Here is a 19,532-nt window from a genome sequence, read left to right on the forward strand (position 1 = left end):
GACAAATTACAAACAAAGCACTTACATAATCTGAAGTTGGCAGACCTTTAAACACGGAGAAAGAGGACCTGCTGTGCCAGATAACCACACAGATGCTCTGTGAAAAAAACAACCAACAAAAAGAGTTACTTAAGATGCAGCTGTCAGACTCTGACAGTGGGCATCTTCATCTCCCAGTGACCAATGAGGCACATGAAAGGATTCCATTTCATGGTTGCAATAAATCCTTCCAGTCCAATGTAAGGCATAAAATTATGAATTTGTTTAGAAGCTTCATAACTTTGACAGCTTCTACATTTGTATCATTCCTATAGACAGTTTTTGGGATTTATTCCTGCTGGTTCTTCAATCGCTAAAAGAAATGTCAAAATCAATCTAGAAACCAATCTGGAGCTGAGTAAACAGCTCCAACTGCTGTTAATTTCACTACTTGTTATATCCTTTAACGCGTTTGCATTGCCAGCTGTTAGCTTCAGTCACGAGCACACGTTTGTGGGGTGGGTCAGAGCCTGCAGCCCGTGCACAGCTCCCGTTCCACGCCCGGGCACCGCCGGGCTCGCAGCGCCCCCGGGAGGCAGCGGCCCCTCCGCAGCAGCGCTCGCTGTGTCAGCACACAAAACTCCACGTAATTCCTTTGCAAATGTTTCCCAGCCTCAGAGGGAAAAAAAAAAAAAGGTCCAAGTGGTAGAACAGGTGAGAAGGCACCAGGGTAGTCTCAGGCCTTATCTCCAGAGCACTGCAAGTCACTTTGAACTTAATCTCCCTCTCTCACTGGAGTTTTAGCTGTCAGAGGCTGTGGTGTATTTGGTTAGTCACCACCCTTACTAAACAAAAGGAATTTATACTGTTTACCCACTAAAACACGCACTTTAACTGAGCCCTGCTCCTTTCCCTTAAAACCGTCCCTCCCAGAGGAATTCCAGACATTTCCAAAGAAGCAATTTCCTCCACAGATGGAGGAAAGAGCATTTCAGTATTTTAAAGCCATGGTAATGTTAACTCTGAAGTGATGCTCTGCTCATGCTCCTGGGTACTAATGAGGTGTCAGAGCAACCTTGAAATTCCGTTTCAGCTTCTACTTTACCCATTAAGAAAACCTTACATGTGTGAGCTGGATTACTCTGAGATTCTGAAACAAGCACAGACACTGCACATTTTTTGCAACAACATTTATTCTAGGTATATCAAGACTTAAATCTTATTGAAAGCAGCTACATCCATTGATTGTACATAATCTTCAAAAGCTGTTATTCTCTCTTCCAGCATATCCGTTCCAACTTTATCATCTTCAACAACACACTGGATCTGAAGCTTTTTGATACCATAGCCAACAGGTACTAGCTTGGCTGCAAAATAAAAAGAAGGCATTTAGTACTCCTTTATTGGTGGAAGCTCTTAAAAATACACATCTAAGAGTGAACTGACCAAAGCATATAAAAACAGCCTTTGGTCCACATTATGGACCACCTAATTAATAACCCACCATTCATTACAACTGATGGAAAAAGCTGATTTCTGTGGACCTCCACCCCTTCCCCAAACCAGTGATGTGGGTGGGTAAAGGCGTGTGTTTGCTGCACCAGGAATTATACAGGGAGATGCAGGAGAGCAGAGCTTAAGTCCTATAGCTTTTAAAACCTGTATATGAATCTTAACCAGCCAATGCACTAATACCCCTTTTCTGACCACACAAAGACACTGAAGTACTGCAGCTCCCCCATTACAGCCACCTACATTTCACAGATCAGCAGTGCCCGCAAGTCCCACTACTCATACACTACCCCAAGGGCCTGCAGTCCCCCTCTCCCTGCTCTGAAATGCCCCCATACTTACAAGACCCCCAGACCAAGCCATCTGCTTGAATGCTCCGAACACACTCCTCTAATTTGGCCATGTCTGTCTCATCATCCCAAGGCTTCACATCCAGCAAGATCGATGACTTGGCAACAACAGCTGGTTCTGGGGGAAGAAAATCACCATGAAAAGATAGGCATCTTCCAAAAACTCATGAATGTACTTGCAAACTGGTTTTACGAGAGCAACGTCTCCAATTTCAGGCACAAGAACCTGCTCACATTGCTGTGACAGGCCTCTGGAACCAAAGTGCATTTCTGAAGTACTGCAGCTGTGTACATCCCAGGGTTCAATATGCAGATGCATTATGCATACACAGATTTAATTAGACGACAGTGTTTGTTACATAGGAAGTCCTTCTCAGAACAGCTGAGAAGGAGCCTAATGCTGTGTAACAGTTTTATTTTCCACAGAGGGAATACTGCAACTGCTACAGTTCTGAACAGTTCCAGACCAGTAGCTGTGGAGTAACTTGTGCACTGCAGCAGTTTCTCTAAACTTTTATCTCATTTTATAGGTAGAAAGGCCAGTCTCTGGAAAGAACAAGCAGGAGTGTATGAACCAGAACAAAAAGCATGTTAACACTCCTATTTGCTATGGGAAGGCTGAGCTCACTGGCAGTTCAAGTGAAGCCAATTACTCCTGTCTCATTCCAGTCAAGCTGATCTATTATTACAGTTAATTAGTCGTTCTAGCCATCCTGTCCAAAGGCATGAAAATTCACCCAAGCATAATGATGAGAAAGCTCTTGGCACACATACTTTTGGACTTCTTTGATTCATACTGGGCCAGGCGCTCTTCCCTCAGTTTCTTTGCTTCTTCACTTTCCTGAAAGAGAAATTCCCAGTTACAGAAAAGCACCAAACCTCCACATCTCCAAAGCACTACTAAACTGACTGGCATCTACTCAGATAAAAACAAATCATCACACCTGTCAGCCGAAAGATGGTGATTTTTTGTTTTACTCATCATGTAACCAGTCAAAGTTGGGACAGTTCACCCCATTCCAGCCCATTATTTTCTAACTTTGGAGTTTTTACCTTCCAAGCTTTCCTATTCTGCAAAGAAGCTACACTTGAGAATTGCAATGCCAAAAATCTAAGTAACTTCAACTAGGTCAAGGTGAAAATCTGCATACATGTAGTTATTTCTAAAAAACAGTATTAACAAAAAAAGGTCACAAGTACCTCCTCATCATCAGATCCAAAAAGGTCGATGTCATCATCATCTTTGCTATCTGTGCCTGCACCTGTTGTGTCCTCAACATCAGCAGGACCATATTTTCCCAAAGCCTTCTTTACTCCTGGCAAGCTGAAAGAAAAATTGAGGTATTAGGAACCTCCTCAAACATCAATTTATCAATGCACATACAAATGAACTTATAATGTGCTAAAAAGAGTAAAAATACAATTCTGCTACTTGAAATCAGAACCTCATGAAAGCCATCCCCCAATATTCCTGACATGCCAGCTGAGTAATCTGTGAATATGGGATTTGCTGCAGCTCATCAAAGCTGGTATGATCCTGCCCAACTAAGTACATGGACAGGAAAAGCTTCCCAACTGGAATCCTTTATCTGCACTATATTCTGTCTAGGAGGAATTACCAACTTCTTGTTCATGCTTCTCTAGAAATACTTTCACTTTTTAAAAACCTAGTAAGTCACTGAACACATTATTGCATGGTAACTGCTATTTTCCTATGTTTCAGTTAATATTTTATCCTAAACCCTTGCTGTTAACAGGACAAGGGACCAGAACTCCCTGAATTTACCTTCTCTTGCTGCTCCTATAGTCCTGTTATCTTACAATAAGCTCATAATGGTATTGCTAATGTGAGCAGTTGTTGCTAAAGCCATAAAACTGCCTTTTGATTTCAGGAACCATAGGTAGCTTCCAGATACTTTGTGAAGCCACTTCAAAAACTCAGCTCCCTTTAGCATTACAAAAGCTTTAGAAACTTTTACTGGAGATTGAGCCACTCACTGGAAGTGTTTCCTCCAAAGAGGACCGAGGCTCAGAGGGAGCAGGGTAGCAGTACTGACCCTACCTGTGCTGTACCTTTTCAGAGGCCTGCAGTCTCCACGGATGTCAATACAGCACCTTTCATGAGCATATAAAACCACTAAAAGACAAAAGAGATACTATTTCCTTTCATATCGCCTTTTCTTTCCATGTCCTTCGGTACTGCAAATCTTTAATTTTGTCCTCCGTAATGACAAGAGGTTTGCTCTGCTTCAGGAACTGTTTGTGTTCCAACACCACAAAACGCCACGTGGTGCCAATGGAACTCAGTTTTGCTCAAATTCGAAGAAACGAATTTTGTAGGCTAATTCAGGTAGATATTGCAGCTTCGAGTTTTACCATACCTTGCCTTTTGCTTTTCATACGACTTAATGTGATTGTACCACCGGAGAGCATGGAACAACTCTGCAGGCGGAGGGGCAGCGATCGCTTCGAAGACTGCGATGTCAGCCTGCGAAGGGACGTACCTGCGGAGAAAAGCCACATTACCCCCTTTGCTCGGGCCACGCAGGAACACGTGCAGCGGCGGCCGGGGTGACCCGGGGCCCTCCCGCGTCCCCGCCAGGCCCGACTCACGCTCCCTGCACCCCCCCGCCGCCTCTCACCCCTCGATGTAGCTCTTGTCGGCCAGGAAGTCATTGAGGACGCGGAGGCCCGCGGCGGACTTCAGGTCCCCGAAGCCCATGGCGGCGGCGCGCGGCCCACACGCAGCGCCCGCCCCGACCGCCAGCGCCGCGGGAAAGGGCCTGGCCGCGCCTGCGCCGCCCTTTTATAGCGCCGGTATCCCTCCGCGGCGCTGCGCGCAGCTGTGTTCCTCCGCGGGAGCGAGCCGCGAGGTAGCTCCTCACGGGTTGACTGCTGCGGCGCAGGGCGGGCTGCGGACGGGACACCAACGGGGCGGGAAAGCCCCGAAGTAATAAGAGTGAGGCTGACTATAAACCCTAGGAAGGCTTGCGGCGCCACACGCGCTTTGTAACATTGTGCTGTCGCCACACCCCGCCCTGCTGGCAAAGCGGAAGTTGCCGGAGTTGAGCGAAGAAAGAGGCGGAAAGGGACGGAAACTGCCGAGGGAGGGCCGTGTGTGTGACGGTGGCCGAAAAGGCTGTGGGCTAGCGGCGGAAATTACGCGCGTCATCGTTCGCTTATAGCTTGCCGGAAATACCCGAAGCGGTTCTCTCCGGAGATTGCCGAGCGCGGACTGCCCTATACGGAGATTGCCGAAGACGGCTGCGGAGATAGCCGAAGGAGGCTGAGGTCAGCGGCGGAAAGGCCCGAGGCCGCCGCCGCGGAGGCCGAGGCGGAGCGCACCGTCCCGCGCCAGGTAACGGCGGCGCTCGGTGCGCGCCCTGCCGCCGCTCCGCCGCTCCCGGTGTCCTTGGCGGGCCGGACCCGGGCTGGGGGCCGGCCCGGGTACGGCGGCGCTGGGCCCGCCGCCGCCCGGCTGCGCCGTCCGGCCCGTGAGGGAGCGCGGCGGGAGCGGCGCTGCGCTGCCGGCGGAGAGGCCGCTCAGTGCCATCCCTGTGGGTGATGTGTAGATCGCTAAATGGTATCTCGCATTTAGCGGAGGTAACTCGCTGTCCCATAAGCGCACATATAGGCGGGCATACGTGCTGCTTTGCTGCTCGTGTAGAGGCTTTATTTTACTCTGCCGGTTTAAAACTCGCCGCAAACATTTGAACTGATAACAACAGTGCTGTTTTCTCTCTTACCCAAGCACCATGCTTCGACTGTTCGCTGTCCCCAGGACCCTAGCTGGGGTCACCCAGTCCTCCAGAGTATGTGGTAAGTGTCTGTAGTTTATATCTGGTCTCTGGTGATAAATATATGTGCAGTTGGTTTATTGAAGGGCACATAAGCATGCTCGTTTTGCAGGCTAAGGGATTCTGTGTTGCGCTGTTGGTAGAATTGGGATTCTGTCAGCACTCTATAAAGAAAATCAGGAGTGGGGGGCTGATGGTTACCATCTAGCAGTAGGTGAAAGTTGTTTTTGTTTTCTCTTTACATGTCCTTCAGGGCGTACAACTGCAACAGCAGCCAGCAACCAAATAGAGGTGTTTGTGGATGGCCGTCCTGTACTGGTGAACCCTGGAACCACTGTCCTGCAGGTGTGGGGAATGACATTGTCAATTTTCTGGGACTTCCCATCTCACTTCTTGATAGCATGTTCTGTTCCATACAGCAAAAAGCCACCTGCCTTTACATTGTTTCTTGCAATTCTTTAGGGGTATTTTAACTGACTATGATGCAATTTCAAGTGACAGAACTCCTTGGAGGAATTCAGTGTTTGAAAAACAAAAATATGCCATGGTTGCTTGAAAGAAGATGCATGCAGCATCAATCCCAGCTGCAAAACTTTATTCAATGCAATAACAGAGTTCAATAAATTCTGGTTGAACTTCTGTCTCTGAACACTACATTACCTTGTAGTCTTTCAGAACCTGAACATTTTGTATCTTATTACAGTGTGTCTTGGGTAAATGAGGGATTGTCCCCTTTTAGTTATTAGTTGTTAGGATTCAGGGTGCTTATCCTTAGCTGCTTTTATTATTCTTGGTGTGGGAAGAAGGGAAACCTGGATCTCCCAGCCTGTACTGAGCATTGTTACTTTTCAAGCTAAAATTTCAAGTAAAGATTTTTTAAGAAGCCATTAAATGAAGATGTGGTATAATGGGTTAGAACATTAAAATACACATTACAGTGGTATTTCTTCTGGCAGGCGTAGCTATAATGCTGTAGCATAGATCCTATTAGCTGTGGGGGTTTCATGCAGGAAAGGCTGTCTTCATCTGGCCTCTGGAAATCTGTTGGCTCTGTCCTCCTGTCTCCTCTTCTGTCATGTTGTCTTTGAGTTTGGGGTCTGTTGAAGTTGAAGATTGACTGCCTTTACACAGAGTATCTGTGTTGTTGGATTATCAGAAATCATTATGCTCGTGATGTTTTTTTTTGTTTTTCAATTTTCATTTTGATGCACTTTTCTGTAAAGAGTGTATGTGTTCTTAAAAAGTTATTTGTATTGCTAGTGCCCTGTTGCAGAGAATTCTCTCTGTTATTGGAGGAAAGAATGAAATAGAGGTCAGTTTTCATTTCCTCAGTCACAAAGAGAAAGAGTAGAAACTGGAAAGACTAGAATTAGAAAAACTATATTTGTAATTGATATCCTGACTTTTTTTTTTGCTTTTCTGTTGTCTTTGAGTTTGGGGTCTGTTGAAGTTGAAGATTGACTGCCTTTACACAGAGTATCTGTGTTGTTGGATTATCAGAAATCATTATGCTCGTGATGTTTTTTTTTGTTTTTCAATTTTCATTTTGATGCACTTTTCTGTAAAGAGTGTATGTGTTCTTAAAAAGTTATTTGTATTGCTAGTGCCCTGTTGCAGAGAATTCTCTCTGTTATTGGAGGAAAGAATGAAATAGAGGTCAGTTTTCATTTCCTCAGTCACTTACAAAGAGAAAGAGTAGAAACTGGAAAGACTAGAATTAGAAAAACTATATTTGTAATTGATATCCTGACTTTTTTTTTTGCTTTGTCACAATTTTTTATTTATGGTCACTTCTTAAGATGAAAGGTCAAGTGCACTCTGTTCTTGAGCACTGGCAGTGTTACTCTTTGAAAAGCTGCATAGTGTCTTCTGAGGTGAAGTCTAAGATTTAATTTTCGTTTGTTTCTTATTTTTTGATAGGCCTGTGAAAAGGCTGGAGTTCAGATTCCTCGGTTTTGTTACCATGATCGTCTCTCTGTTGCTGGAAACTGTAGGATGTGTCTTGTGGAAATCGAGAAAGCTCCAAAGGTATTGTTTGTGTTTCACAGGAATTGCAATATGGAATATGCAATATAGAATTCAATAGGAATTTTTTGCTTGGGCCTAGTTTAAATCTTGTAAGTAATTGTTGTCATTCTCTTGGACATGAGCATTTGATAGCTGTGTGTTTGCTGTTAGATGCATTTTATGCTTTGTAGTTCAAGTTTCAGCCACACATTGTCAGCTGAAACTACATAAATAATAAACCTCAAATACTGTATGAATTGGGTTGTAGGATTAGTACATGCAGGCTCATTCTAAGTAAATACTGCAGTTGATTAGTAGTTTATATTTTAATGCATCGATATCTATTGTGAAACAGTTGATTTCAGGAGTGAACACTGTCTTCAGCAGTACTAAGAAGTCTCTGCACATTCTTTTGGAGTTCAGTCTTGGATTACACATGTATGCTCACAGATAAAATTTTTTAGCTTACCCCAACTTCAATTCCATAGTTTGAGCTTTGTGTCTCTGGATATGTTGGATTATCACTAACGATGGAAGTCATGATGTGATTGAAAAGTAGGAGGGATTTGTTTACAGAGCAGGAATTTTTATTAATCTTGCAGTAATCTTGAAAAGAATTTTATTCCAAGACTTTATACAGGCTTTGTGCAAATAAATGTCTTGTAAACAATTCATGCTCTGAATTTCAGTTCTAGAGGTTTTCTAGATGTCTGCTGAAGCTGTTTGATTTGCCTTGTATCTATTACAACTGACAATGCTGTAACTGCTCAAATTGGGACTGGAAATTGTAGAATTTTACATTTTGAATAAATCATAACTAATTTAACCTTTTTATATAGCAGATTATTAAGAAATATGGTTTCTAGTGACTTAATCATTTAGACTCTTTTGTTTTCCTTGCAGACCATTTTCTTTTATTTATTTATAACAGATACCTATGTTAGAACTGGGGGGGAAAAGATGGGGGTTTGTGCCCATGCTGAGAAGAAATACATTGTGTTCATGCTTGCTTTTTATGGTGATTGCAGCCAGTTGCTGCTTGTGCCATGCCAGTTATGAAGGGCTGGAATATACTGACAAACTCTGAGAAGTCCAGGAAAGCAAGGTACCTGTCTTTTAGCCTCCTTTGGCTGATTAGTTGTACTATCTGCTAAATGGTGTTGACATTAACTTCATTCTCTGAACCTAACAGAGAGGGTGTAATGGAGTTTCTGCTGGCAAATCACCCCTTGGACTGTCCTATCTGTGATCAGGGTGGAGAATGTGATCTGCAGGTACAACATCTAATTAAATTATGTAGCCTTATGTATAATGCTCTTGTCTTAGGTGAAGTTGTGCTTACCAGCAGCCTGGATACGTGTGTGTTCTATTATCTGTTGTAGGACCAGTCAATGATGTTTGGCAGTGATAGGAGCAGATTTAGAGAGAGCAAACGTGCTGTGGAGGACAAGAACATTGGCCCCTTAGTCAAAACCATCATGACTCGGTGTATACAGTGCACTCGATGCATCAGGTAAAGTCCTTCACTTTCACTGGGGAGAGTACTGACAGGCATGTTTGTGTCACTTGCTTACTAGTGAAAGAAACCCCATGAGGGGTAGTCAGTTGTTTAAAAAGTTATTTTCTGATTGTACTTAAAAATTTTATTTCTGTTAGTGACTGATAGCTGGTTTCCTGGAGCTACCAGACAGGAAATAGAGAAAGATGGCCAATGCATGAGAGTGAAATCAGAGTTCTGCAGGGCAGAACTGGTCCCATGATGTTGGTGCCAGAATGGATATGTGACTTCCTCAGCCACAGTTGTAAGATTTATTTGTTTTTGATAGCTATATTTATGCTGTTCTGTAGCCCTGAGATCTGTACTGGCCAACTTGAGCCAGATAGAAAAGAGTACAATGTACCCAACTAGTTCTAGAAAGAACTTGTTACTTAGGACTAATCTTGGACTCAGTTTTTGTAATGCAGTGAGTATTGAAGTGCTGTGTTTTTTGATATACCTCCCCCTAGTTTTTGTAGCCCTTTCTGAATGAAATTCTGCAGATGGTCCTGCATGTGATGGCACTGACTAATGCACCTAAACAACTGTTTTCTTCTTTCAGGTATATGAAATAACATTTTAGCTTAAGAAAATGAGATGAGGGCTGAAAAATGTTCTGTGTTGCAGTTGTACATGCCAGACGTGTTTCTCCTTTGTGCACCTACCAGGTTTGCTAGTGAGATTGCAGGGGTAGATGACTTGGGAACAACTGGAAGAGGAAATGATATGCAAGTTGGCACTTATGTTGAGAAAATGTTTATGTCTGAGTTATCAGGAAATATTATTGACATCTGCCCTGTTGGTGCTCTTACCTCCAAGCCATATGCCTTTACTGCACGCCCATGGGAGACAAGGTAGGTGTCTTAACTCCTACTGAAGACACAGCTTTCTCTGTTGGTTGTACACTTCATCTTAGGATGTGTCCATCTGTGATAACCAAGGGTTTACTGTGGTTTTGATTTTCTGCATTTTTGTTGTAGACTTTTCCATAGACTGAATCTAACACGAATTTTGTTACTTAGAGCTTATTTAAGACAAGGAAGAATGTTATAGTTTGCAGACTGTTCTTCCCTTAATTTTACCCTAAAATGTTTTGGACTTGTAGGTTGTGCTGATTGCTTAGTAAAAGATGCGTATAAAGGAAAATACAAATTCATTAACTCACTAATTGTTGAGGATATTATTTAAAATACCTTGTGAAACTAAGCTGTTCAGCCTCAGAGCAGATCTCTGTGTGATTTTCTTAAGTAGTTGTTTAACCCTAAACAAGACCTGAAACACATTCAGGAGACAGAATCATAGAGTGTTAAGGGTTGGAGTGGACATTGGAGATCATCTAGTCACAACCACCCCTGCCATGGGCAGGGATGCCTCTCACTAGATCAGGTTGCTCAAGACTTTATCCAGCCTGGCCCCGAATATGCTGTTTGACCATCCCAAGGGCATTGAAAATCCCTGGAGCTGTTGTAAGTAGTCTGGAGGAGCAGGGGAAAGCGGCAAGGTGTCTGCCCAGCGGTGGCTCTCCGGGAAGGCGGAGCCTGTAGTGACCAGCCGTGTCCGCTGGAAGGCGCCCGAAGCACGGAGCCGGCAGCGGTGCTGGGCAAGCCCCGGGTCAGCCTCCCCACCTGCAATTTCGTCCTGTCATAACCCAGTGGCACACCGTGACTGGGTTACATCCTTCACCCACCTTCCAGAGATGATAAACAGCAAACAAGGAACACATCCAGACAGCAAGGTGTTATAGAACATGGCTCTGAGAACATGTGCAGCAACTCTGAGACCAGCACCTGTTAAACTAATACAATGAGAGCTTGTAACAAATTTGTTTTGTTGTTACCTCAACTATTTGTGCCCCACACTGTATGCTTTAAAAGACTGTTGGGATTTAACTGAGCAGGCAGCTAAATACCACATAGCCAGTTGCTCATTTCAGCCCCCCATGTGGCATAGGAGAGAAAACTGCGGGGGAAAAATATAAAATTTGTGGGCCGAAATAAAGACAGTTTAATAGGACAGAAGAAGAAAATTACAATTATGATGAAAGAACTAGAATGTACAAAGCAAGTGATGCAGGCTGCTGTTGCCCAGCCAGTCCCTGAGCAGCAGCCCCCAGCCAGCTTTCCCCCTCGTTCACACGCTGAGCTTGCTGCTGTGTGCTGCAGAACGTTCCTTTGGCCCTCTGGGGTCAGCTGTGCTGCCTGTGTCCCCCCAGCTTCTTGTGCCCCCTGCCTCCTTGCTGGTGGGACTGGGTGAGACGCTGAAAAGTCCTTGATGTGGTGTAAATGTTGCTTAGTAACAACTAGAAAATCACTGTGTTATCACACTACTCTCACCCTAAATCCAAAATACATCTCTGTACCAGTTACCAGGAGGGAAATTGTCTCTATTCAGGCCAAAAATAAGACACTGGCTGCTTATATATGAAAGACTGAAAGTGGTTTATTTGTTCTTCTAAACAGGAAGGTAGAGTCAATTGATGTTCTTGATGCAGTTGGAAGCAACATTGTAGTGAGCACGAGAACTGGAGAAGTGATGAGAATTTTGCCAAGGCTGCATGAAGATATCAATGAGGAATGGATATCTGACAAAACCAGGTGTGTGGATGTGCTTGTACCCACATGATTTATGCATGCACTAAAGGCATGGTTTGGAGAACCAGAAATGTGCACAGTAGCACCAACTTTTGTATTCAGATGGTAGTATTGTAAAGCTACAGTGAAGAAGAATTGTAAAATATGTTTTTGAATTCTATAATTGAAGTTGCTGAGTTTTCTAATGTTCTGATTTTTGTAACATTTTTTCATGGTAACTTATTTCTATTACTGATCATTTTCTGAGTTTTTGAGAAGGAAAAGTTGAACTTTCAGGGGAAATATTTCTTGGTTTTCTCTTTCCTAAAAGCCTACAATTAGATAACTCACTCACAGAATTATACACAATTATCTTTGTCTTTGCTCTTTAATGATATTTTTGGTGTTCCCTTAGGTTTGCTTATGATGGTCTGAAGCGTCAGAGACTTACTCAGCCAATGATCAAAAATGAGAAAGGAGTATTTGTTTATACCTCATGGGAGGATGTATTACCTCGTGTTGCTGGTGTGGTAAGAGCAGTTTTCAATATAAGTAGTCTTAAAATTAATTTCTAAACTTGGATCTATTACAAATATTAATACCAAATTAATCATATTTAAAATATTTTTTTCCCTAAGGTTATGAGGGGAACCATTGTGTTTCCACTTAAATTTCTTATTTTGATCAAGATTTCCCGTTTCATGGATTGGACTTTGTAAAGAACTTTTTAAAATCATTATTTCATTTGGAGCATTAGGAGAGAAATTACTTTCCTATTTAAATAAACATAAACTGTTTCTTCAGAAATTTAGGAGGAAGCAATTTTCCCAAATACTCTGGACTATCTGAAGACATCTTTAAATTTATTTTTACTGTGCTATCACCACTTTTGCCATCAAAGACATTAAGTCTGTATTACTTATATCTGAATTGTGCTTTCCTCAGTGCTTTCTCTGTGTGGTGATTGATTCTGCAGTTCAAATGAAGTGCTGCATGACTGCTCTGGATTTTGATTAAAAATTTTATGTGGGTGAAGTAGAATTGAATAACTGTAATTGAACTTTCCTCAAGGATGTTTTTGCCCATGGTACAATAGCAGGCTTTGTTACAAAAGCTATTTCTTCTCAGATAATACCTTTAAGTTTACTACCAGAGCTTGTGTTATGAAGTTGGTATTCTGTCTGCAATGTGGCTTTGTTAAAATAAAAGCATTCACCAGCCTTCCTCTCTCACACACCAAATGAGAACTACCTTCATCTGGGTGATAACTCAAGTGGGAGAGACCTGCATAGAATGCAGAGAGCTCTTCTTTGCTTATCTTGGGTTCTGAAGGAGCTGGAGCTGCTTCCTGGCAGGAATCAGACATCACTGATCAATTTGTGCTACTCCAGGCCAGCGGTGGCACTGCTGGCTTTGGCATGCCCTAATTTAACAAATATTTACCTAAATGAGAATTTATTTTAGTGGTTTCTTTTGTTTATGCTTCCTTTCTGTGCAGCTCCAGTCAGTGGAAGGTAAGGACATAGCAGCAGTTGTAGGAGGGCTGGTGGATGCAGAAGCACTAATAGCTCTGAAAGACCTACTGAATAGACTGAATTGTGATACACTCTGCACTGAAGAGATCTTTCCTACTGCTGGAGCTGGGTAAGAGAACAGGCATTGTCTGTCTATAATTAGTATGTTAATAAACTTTCCAGTCTGCAGATCATCTCATGGCAATATTCTGAAATTAGCAGGAATAACAATTGGTAATGAATTAGCAGGATTTGTTTGAATTTACAGTCCTCACATATAGAGAGTATTTATGGAGTGGGAGTTGATTTGTAGTCTCTGCTCCAGCAAGGGTTGCACACTTACCCCATGTTATATTGAATGTATGGCTGCTGCAGTTTAAGAGTCAGTCACTGAAAGCCAGTTATGCTCTGCTGTGAGCTGGATAAGTTAGTCTATTTCTATTTGTGGTGTGAAAACATTCATACAGTTATGATTAGTAATTTGGATTGAGAAATCTCTTGTCTTTCTGAGATGAAAAAGTATTTTGAGCATTTACAGTCTTTACCATAGCGTCTTTCCTTCCCTCTACTGAATTCTTACCCTCTTTCTGATATCTTTTTGTTATAGCACAGATTTACGCTCTAACTACCTGCTGAATACCAAGATTGCTGGGGTGGAGGAGGCAGATGTCCTCCTTCTGGTTGGCACCAATCCACGCTTTGAGGCACCGCTTTTTAATGCTAGAATTCGAAAGAGGTTCGTATTCCTTGGTAGTGAACAAGCACACAAATCCATCTGGATTTGATACGGTGCTCGGCTGGAGCTGCAGGCAGTAACTTGAGAGCATTCATTCAGATGGGATCATTGGATTTAGTTCACCTTTTAGTAAAGGGAACGGTGATTTATGTGTGGAAAAAGGATAGTACCCTGTAGTGTAGAGCTAGTTCATTCTCACTTTGACATTTTACATTAAGTTCATATACTCAGACATTTATTCCTTTGTTACATTACACAGACACCCCAGATTTTCTGTTTTATAGAAGTCTGTTAAAGCATATTCCTTAAAGATTTATTTTCAGCGTCAGTTTATTGCTTTTTGTGCTGTAACAAATCAGATGTGCTGAGTTTAGAAGCCATCATTCCGGTTTAACATTTACTTTGCCAAGTAGTGTGGCTTTCCTAAATTTTTGAACATAGCTAATTCAATTTTAATAAGATATGTCAGTACGAGGCAAATGACGTCTATAAAAGCCCTGTCCTTCTTAATGCTGGGATCTTTGAAAATTGATGGTTTTAAACAGTAATGGTGTTGAAACTTTGAAAAGAGAAAATGCACTGAGACTTTTGAGTGTGTATTTTCTTGTATTTTTATAAGTCTGTGTCATGAGAAGCTACAAAAAAGAAAAAAAATTCTAACTAGCTAAATTTTTCTGTGTTTATCTAAGAAATAAGTGGATTTCTAAAACTGAATTGGCAGAAGCTTGTGGGGAGGAGGGAATTGAATTATGAACTTGTCACGTAATGTGTGCTGCTGTACTGTTTCTGGAATATATCTAGAGAAATAATGCTTCTAAAAAACCTAGAGGCTTGCTTAACAGCCAGAATAAAGCTAAACTGCATCTTACCAAAACAATGAATGCCACTTAAATTCCTTTGCAATCCTATTTTAAGTTACTGTGCTGAAGTTCTAATTAGTGGCTTTGGTTGGGTAAAACTCTGTATTTCTTTAATTTTTGAAAAATGCTTGTTGTGTTTTCAGCTGGCTTCACAATGACTTGCAAGTGGCCCTTGTTGGCTCTCCTGTGGATTTGACCTACAGATATGAACATCTGGGAGAGTCCCCACAGATACTTCAGGACATTGCTTCTGGCAAGCATGCCTTCTCCAAGGTACACAGAACTTTAAGAGTGTAACTGGTAAATTCCTCAGGTATTGAGTAATAATCTGAATTCCCCAGAGACAGATTTGAAGAAAAGTACCATCCTGTAGATGGGGTTATTTGCTTTTAATCAGATGCAGAGGTAAAGCAGTGATTAGTGTGCACCAAGTATGTATAAACTGTGTAATACATTCAGGTGTGTAAAACTTTGCAGTGCAGGAAGCTCCTGGGATATTTCTTGACATAAACCAGGCTTTTCCAGTGCTGCTGTTTCCACTTAAATGTGTGGTTATTGAGTGTACAGTTGTGTACTGACAAGGTATTTTCCTGCTTACAGCAGTTTCTCTTGGCTTTATCTCTAAATGAAACAATGACCATTTTGGAACCGTAGGTTGTTCACTTACAGGGAAATTGGGGATTTATTACATTATGTGTCCCAAGAATTGTCTTTGTAGCTGTGGAGTGAATTTCTGATTGTTGGCTTGCACAGGTCCTGGACAATGCCAAGAAGCCCATGGTGGTGGTGGGCAGTGCAGCCCTGCAGCGCGGGGACGGAGCTGCCATCCATGCTGCTGTTTCCACCATTGCACAGAATGCCAGGGCCAAGAGCGGGGCTGCTGCAGATTGGAAAGTCCTGAACATCCTACACAGGTTTGCTTAAAAACTTTTTTGGGAGCAGCTTACTTGCACATTGGGCTATACAGGTTACCATAATGTATGTGTACAGATTGCTTTGTGTACACATAAGCAGCTTATTGGGTTAAAACCTGTAGGGAATATAAAAACCAGAAATACAAGCTAGCAAAAACTTCTTAATAAAAATGGGTTCTTTGACCTGGCTCTCGATGAGTTTTTATTAATTTATGATATTCAAGTGTAGAATTTAAGGTTTTAATTTAGGCATAGAATACAAGAGAACTTAATAACATCTACCACAGTAGGATGCACAGCAGACCAGTGTGGCTTGCTAAATGACTGCATTTTATCTAGAGGAAGAAAAATAAAATGGCAAGAGTATTTAAATAATATGGTTTCTTTGTAATAGTATAGTTAGAGCAGGGCTTGGGCCTCTGAATGAAACTTGAATATAACATTCTGCTGCTGAAACTGAAATACTTAGTACCAAAATAATGATGAGTTAAAGAACACTGATGACACAAGTGTGGTTTGGCAGTCTTTCATATTGACTTCCATACTTCTGGTGCACCATCCGTTCAACCTTATAGAAACCTCTATGTCTGACTGTGTCAGACAAAATGAATTACATTGGAAGATCTGTACTCTAGAGAGAATCTTTTTTCTTTTAAATAAGACTGGCACCTGATTATGGAGGATTATGCAAAACTGTTGCTTTGGAAAAGGAAGACTGCAAGAAAATGGAATTATTATTTCATTCTTCTAAAAGTATTTTTATGTGTGAATAAATGAATAGCGATGAAATAGTGGTCTTAAGTCTTTGATGATTTTGAGTAGCTGATGGCCCCAGTCTTTCATCTTCCACGAGTGCCCTAAATTAAAGGCTTGATAAGTTCCATTCATAGCTGAAATGTCATCTGGAGCATTGAGCTTCACCAGTGAGCAGCCTCCCACTAGGTCCCGACTTCCAATATGTGCCTTTATTTTTTGCTATCCCATCTTAAATAGGTGAGATTGCCTGTGAAAACTTTAAATGGTGTCAGGTTGTCAAAATGCAAAACTAATTCGATACTCTGTCAAAAATTCCAGCTGCCTTGGAGCTTCATGTTTGTCTTGTTACTGTTAGGAATCTCTTACATCCCTTCAAAATATTTCCTCAGAAAAAGAAGTTAGGTCTGTTCTGATGGGAGAGGGAGAATTCTGATATTGCTTACAGTCATGATGTATTTGTTCCTACAGGGTTGCAAGCCAAGTCGCTGCTTTGGACCTGGGTTTCAAACCAGGAGTGGAGGCAATTAGAAAAAGCGCTCCCAAAGTCTTGTATCTCCTGGGAGCAGATTCGGGTTGTATAACACGTCAAGACTTGCCAGAGTACTGTTTTATCATCTATCAAGGTAATTAGTAGATGTAAATTAAGAAATGTTGCTATCTCAATAGCTGGAGAAAAAGCATAAACAGTGGCATAAAACCACTGAGGAATTTTAGCCTTTGTTTTCTGCCAGGGAAAGGGAACTTATAACACATAACTGAGATACTGGTTACCTATTTCTTAGGTAAAGATTGGAAACTGTTGATGAGTAATAAGGGAATGTAAATCAGTATAGTGCTTCTGAAATATAGTTTCAGAGCTGGCAGACAAAACAGCATTAGTTTCCAGCTGTCGTACCAAAACATGATCTTATATTAATCTTAGAATCCTTGTTCCAAGAACCTCCCAAATCTGAGTGACTATAGGGACTGAAGTACCATTTACTCCTGCTTGTACTTCCCAGAGTATTAGCCAACTAAGACCTCAGAGCAGCCAGCCTCATGGGCTTCAGATTACTGGATAAGCAAAAGTTAGAAAATACTTTTTTCTGGGAACACAGAAATTCTTTCTTAGTAAAGCATTTCTTTTTATTTTTAATTACTTCTATTTCATGGTTGTGTACTGTTTCCTCTTTCCATATATTTAGGGCATCATGGGGATGTGGGAGCTCCCATGGCTGATATTATTCTCCCAGGAGCAGCATATACAGAGAAAGCAGCCACATATGTGAATACTGAAGGTCGGGCCCAGCAGACAAGAGTAGCAGTAACACCTCCTGGGATGGCAAGGGAAGACTGGAAAATTATTAGAGCTGTCTCTGAGGTACTGTTGCTGTTATAAGTTACCTCTGATAAAAGTATACTGAGAGGTTAAGTTTCTTTTTGTAAACATTTTCCAATCTAAAAAAAAAGGTAGATTTTCAGGAAAACACGTAGTTTGTAGAAGTAATGTTCTGTATTGAATCCTAGGTTAATTCTGTGAGTTAAATCATACTGTTTCCCTTTTGAAGATGGTTCTCATGTTGCAGTTGCTGTATGCTGTTGGAATGCATAATGGGTCAAGCTTTGCAAATTTAGCAGGTCTTTGTGAAGTACGTTCAAGGAAGCTGGTGGGAGCATGCAGTTTCTTGCTTTTTAGATAGAAAACAGCATAGACTCTTAAGATCAGGATCTGGTATCATTAGATGAGGTCAAATTAGTAATCTAAACCACTCTGAGTTAAATCCCTAGACCTGATGGCATTTCTTTCTGTGAATCTCTTCAGTTGGCTGGTTTGACCTTGCCTTACGAGAACCTCGATCAAATACGGAAGCGTCTAGAAGAAGTATCACCCAACCTGGTTAGATATGATGATGTGGAGGAAGCAAACTACTTCATCCAGGCAAATGAATTGGCAAAGGTAAGCAAAACTGAAGCATCTTGGCATGATTTGGTGCTGTTATATAGCATAATGCCTTTTTGAAAAATCTTCATATGTAATACAAAAGCATTTTTTGACCAACACTGAATGCACTGAATGCAGAATTCACTAAACAAATGCTTTGGTAACAAGCTCCTATCACATAGTTGACTTTCTTTTCCTTTCTTACCACAGTTAGCAAAGCAACAGCTTCTTGCTGATCCTCTTGTTCCACCTCAGCTCACAATAAAAGACTTCTATATGACAGGTATGTACAGTGTGGTCTTTCCATTGTGAAATCAGAACATTTTACTTAGCTTTACAGTAAGGTTCTTATGATTCGTTTAAAGCCTTCCACTAAGATACATAGGATTTGAGTCTTTTGAAGAAAATTTTTTTTTCAGTAAAACTATTTGGAATTTACATAAAGCACAGACTGTATTTTCAACTAAATGATTTTATTTATCCTCTTTGTATCCAGTCTTGTAATAAAATTATTTTGTATTTTTATTTGTAGTGTCTGTGCACTGACATGTTTGGATTTTTTTTTTTACAGATTCTATCAGTAGAGCATCGCAGACAATGGCCAAGTGTGTGAAAGCTGTTGTTGAAGGTGCCCATGCAGTAGAAGAGCCATCCATCTGCTAGAGACTAATCAGACTTCCACCACCTTCTTCTAGGTTTTTGTTGCAGTTAACTGCTGTGACTGATACATTTTTTCCAAAATCTATTTGACAGGCTGTTGTATTTTTTTTCTTCCTTCATTCACATTTTCATCGCTTCAAAGCCCCATCATACTATAGCACTGTTGTGTCTGAGGGAACATGCAGCACTCAGCTTACTGTACCCAGAGGCAGGGTACATGATGATTGTATACAAATAAATTATAAATACCAAGCCACCCCATTACCTGTGTAATTCATGTAGCTCATGCTTCTTCCATGAAAAGAATTCAGTAAGCAACTCAGTAAGTCTTGATTTTCTAGGAAGGGGTTTACATGGCAAAAACACTAGATTGTAATTTCCTTCCAGAGTATCCAGGTAAGTTAATATTAAACCCTGGT

General features: G+C 41.5%; 2 protein-coding genes and 2 non-coding genes across 6 annotated transcripts; 1 reads left to right on the top strand and 3 right to left on the bottom strand.

Moving 5' to 3' along the window:
• Positions 1–1,154: 1,154 nt before the first annotated feature.
• On the bottom strand, positions 1,155–4,676 carry EEF1B2 (eukaryotic translation elongation factor 1 beta 2). Its single transcript, XM_039699575.1, has 6 exons — positions 4,484–4,676; positions 4,223–4,345; positions 3,042–3,165; positions 2,616–2,682; positions 1,834–1,959; positions 1,155–1,346 (listed from the first exon to the last, which is right to left on the bottom strand). The coding sequence occupies exons 1-6, from the start codon at positions 4,561–4,563 to the stop codon at positions 1,192–1,194; spliced, it is 675 nt and encodes a 224-aa protein (XP_039555509.1). The 5' UTR covers positions 4,564–4,676; the 3' UTR covers positions 1,155–1,191.
• Positions 2,188–2,322, bottom strand: LOC120499359. Its single transcript, XR_005626861.1, has one exon. It is a non-coding gene; the product is annotated as a small nucleolar RNA SNORA41 (small nucleolar RNA).
• Positions 2,755–2,834, bottom strand: LOC120499342. Its single transcript, XR_005626851.1, has one exon. It is a non-coding gene; the product is annotated as a small nucleolar RNA SNORD51 (small nucleolar RNA).
• A 385-nt stretch (positions 4,677–5,061) lies between the features above and the next one.
• Positions 5,062–19,374, top strand: NDUFS1 (NADH:ubiquinone oxidoreductase core subunit S1). 3 transcript variants are annotated; one of them, XM_039699287.1, is made up of 19 exons: positions 5,062–5,199; positions 5,593–5,660; positions 5,883–5,983; positions 7,559–7,666; positions 8,674–8,750; positions 8,838–8,919; positions 9,028–9,158; positions 9,851–10,036; positions 11,642–11,776; positions 12,168–12,282; positions 13,251–13,396; positions 13,874–14,002; positions 15,006–15,135; positions 15,616–15,776; positions 17,001–17,155; positions 17,717–17,892; positions 18,334–18,468; positions 18,664–18,736; positions 19,025–19,374. In XM_039699287.1, exons 2-19 carry the CDS (start codon positions 5,597–5,599, stop codon positions 19,114–19,116), a joined length of 2,196 nt encoding a protein of 731 aa, XP_039555221.1. In that variant the 5' UTR covers positions 5,062–5,199; positions 5,593–5,596; the 3' UTR covers positions 19,117–19,374. The 3 variants fall into 3 exon arrangements, with proteins under 3 accessions (XP_039555221.1, XP_039555303.1, XP_039555383.1); XM_039699369.1 differs by having other exon boundaries at positions 5,892–5,983; XM_039699449.1 differs by lacking the exon at positions 5,062–5,199 and adding an exon at positions 5,386–5,444 and having other exon boundaries at positions 5,892–5,983.
• Positions 19,375–19,532: the final 158 nt, after the last annotated feature.

Source organism: Passer montanus, unplaced genomic scaffold (genome assembly GCF_014805655.1).
Source record: "Passer montanus isolate IOZ18808 unplaced genomic scaffold, ASM1480565v1 scaffold1, whole genome shotgun sequence".
Taxonomy (NCBI): domain Eukaryota; kingdom Metazoa; phylum Chordata; class Aves; order Passeriformes; family Passeridae; genus Passer; species Passer montanus.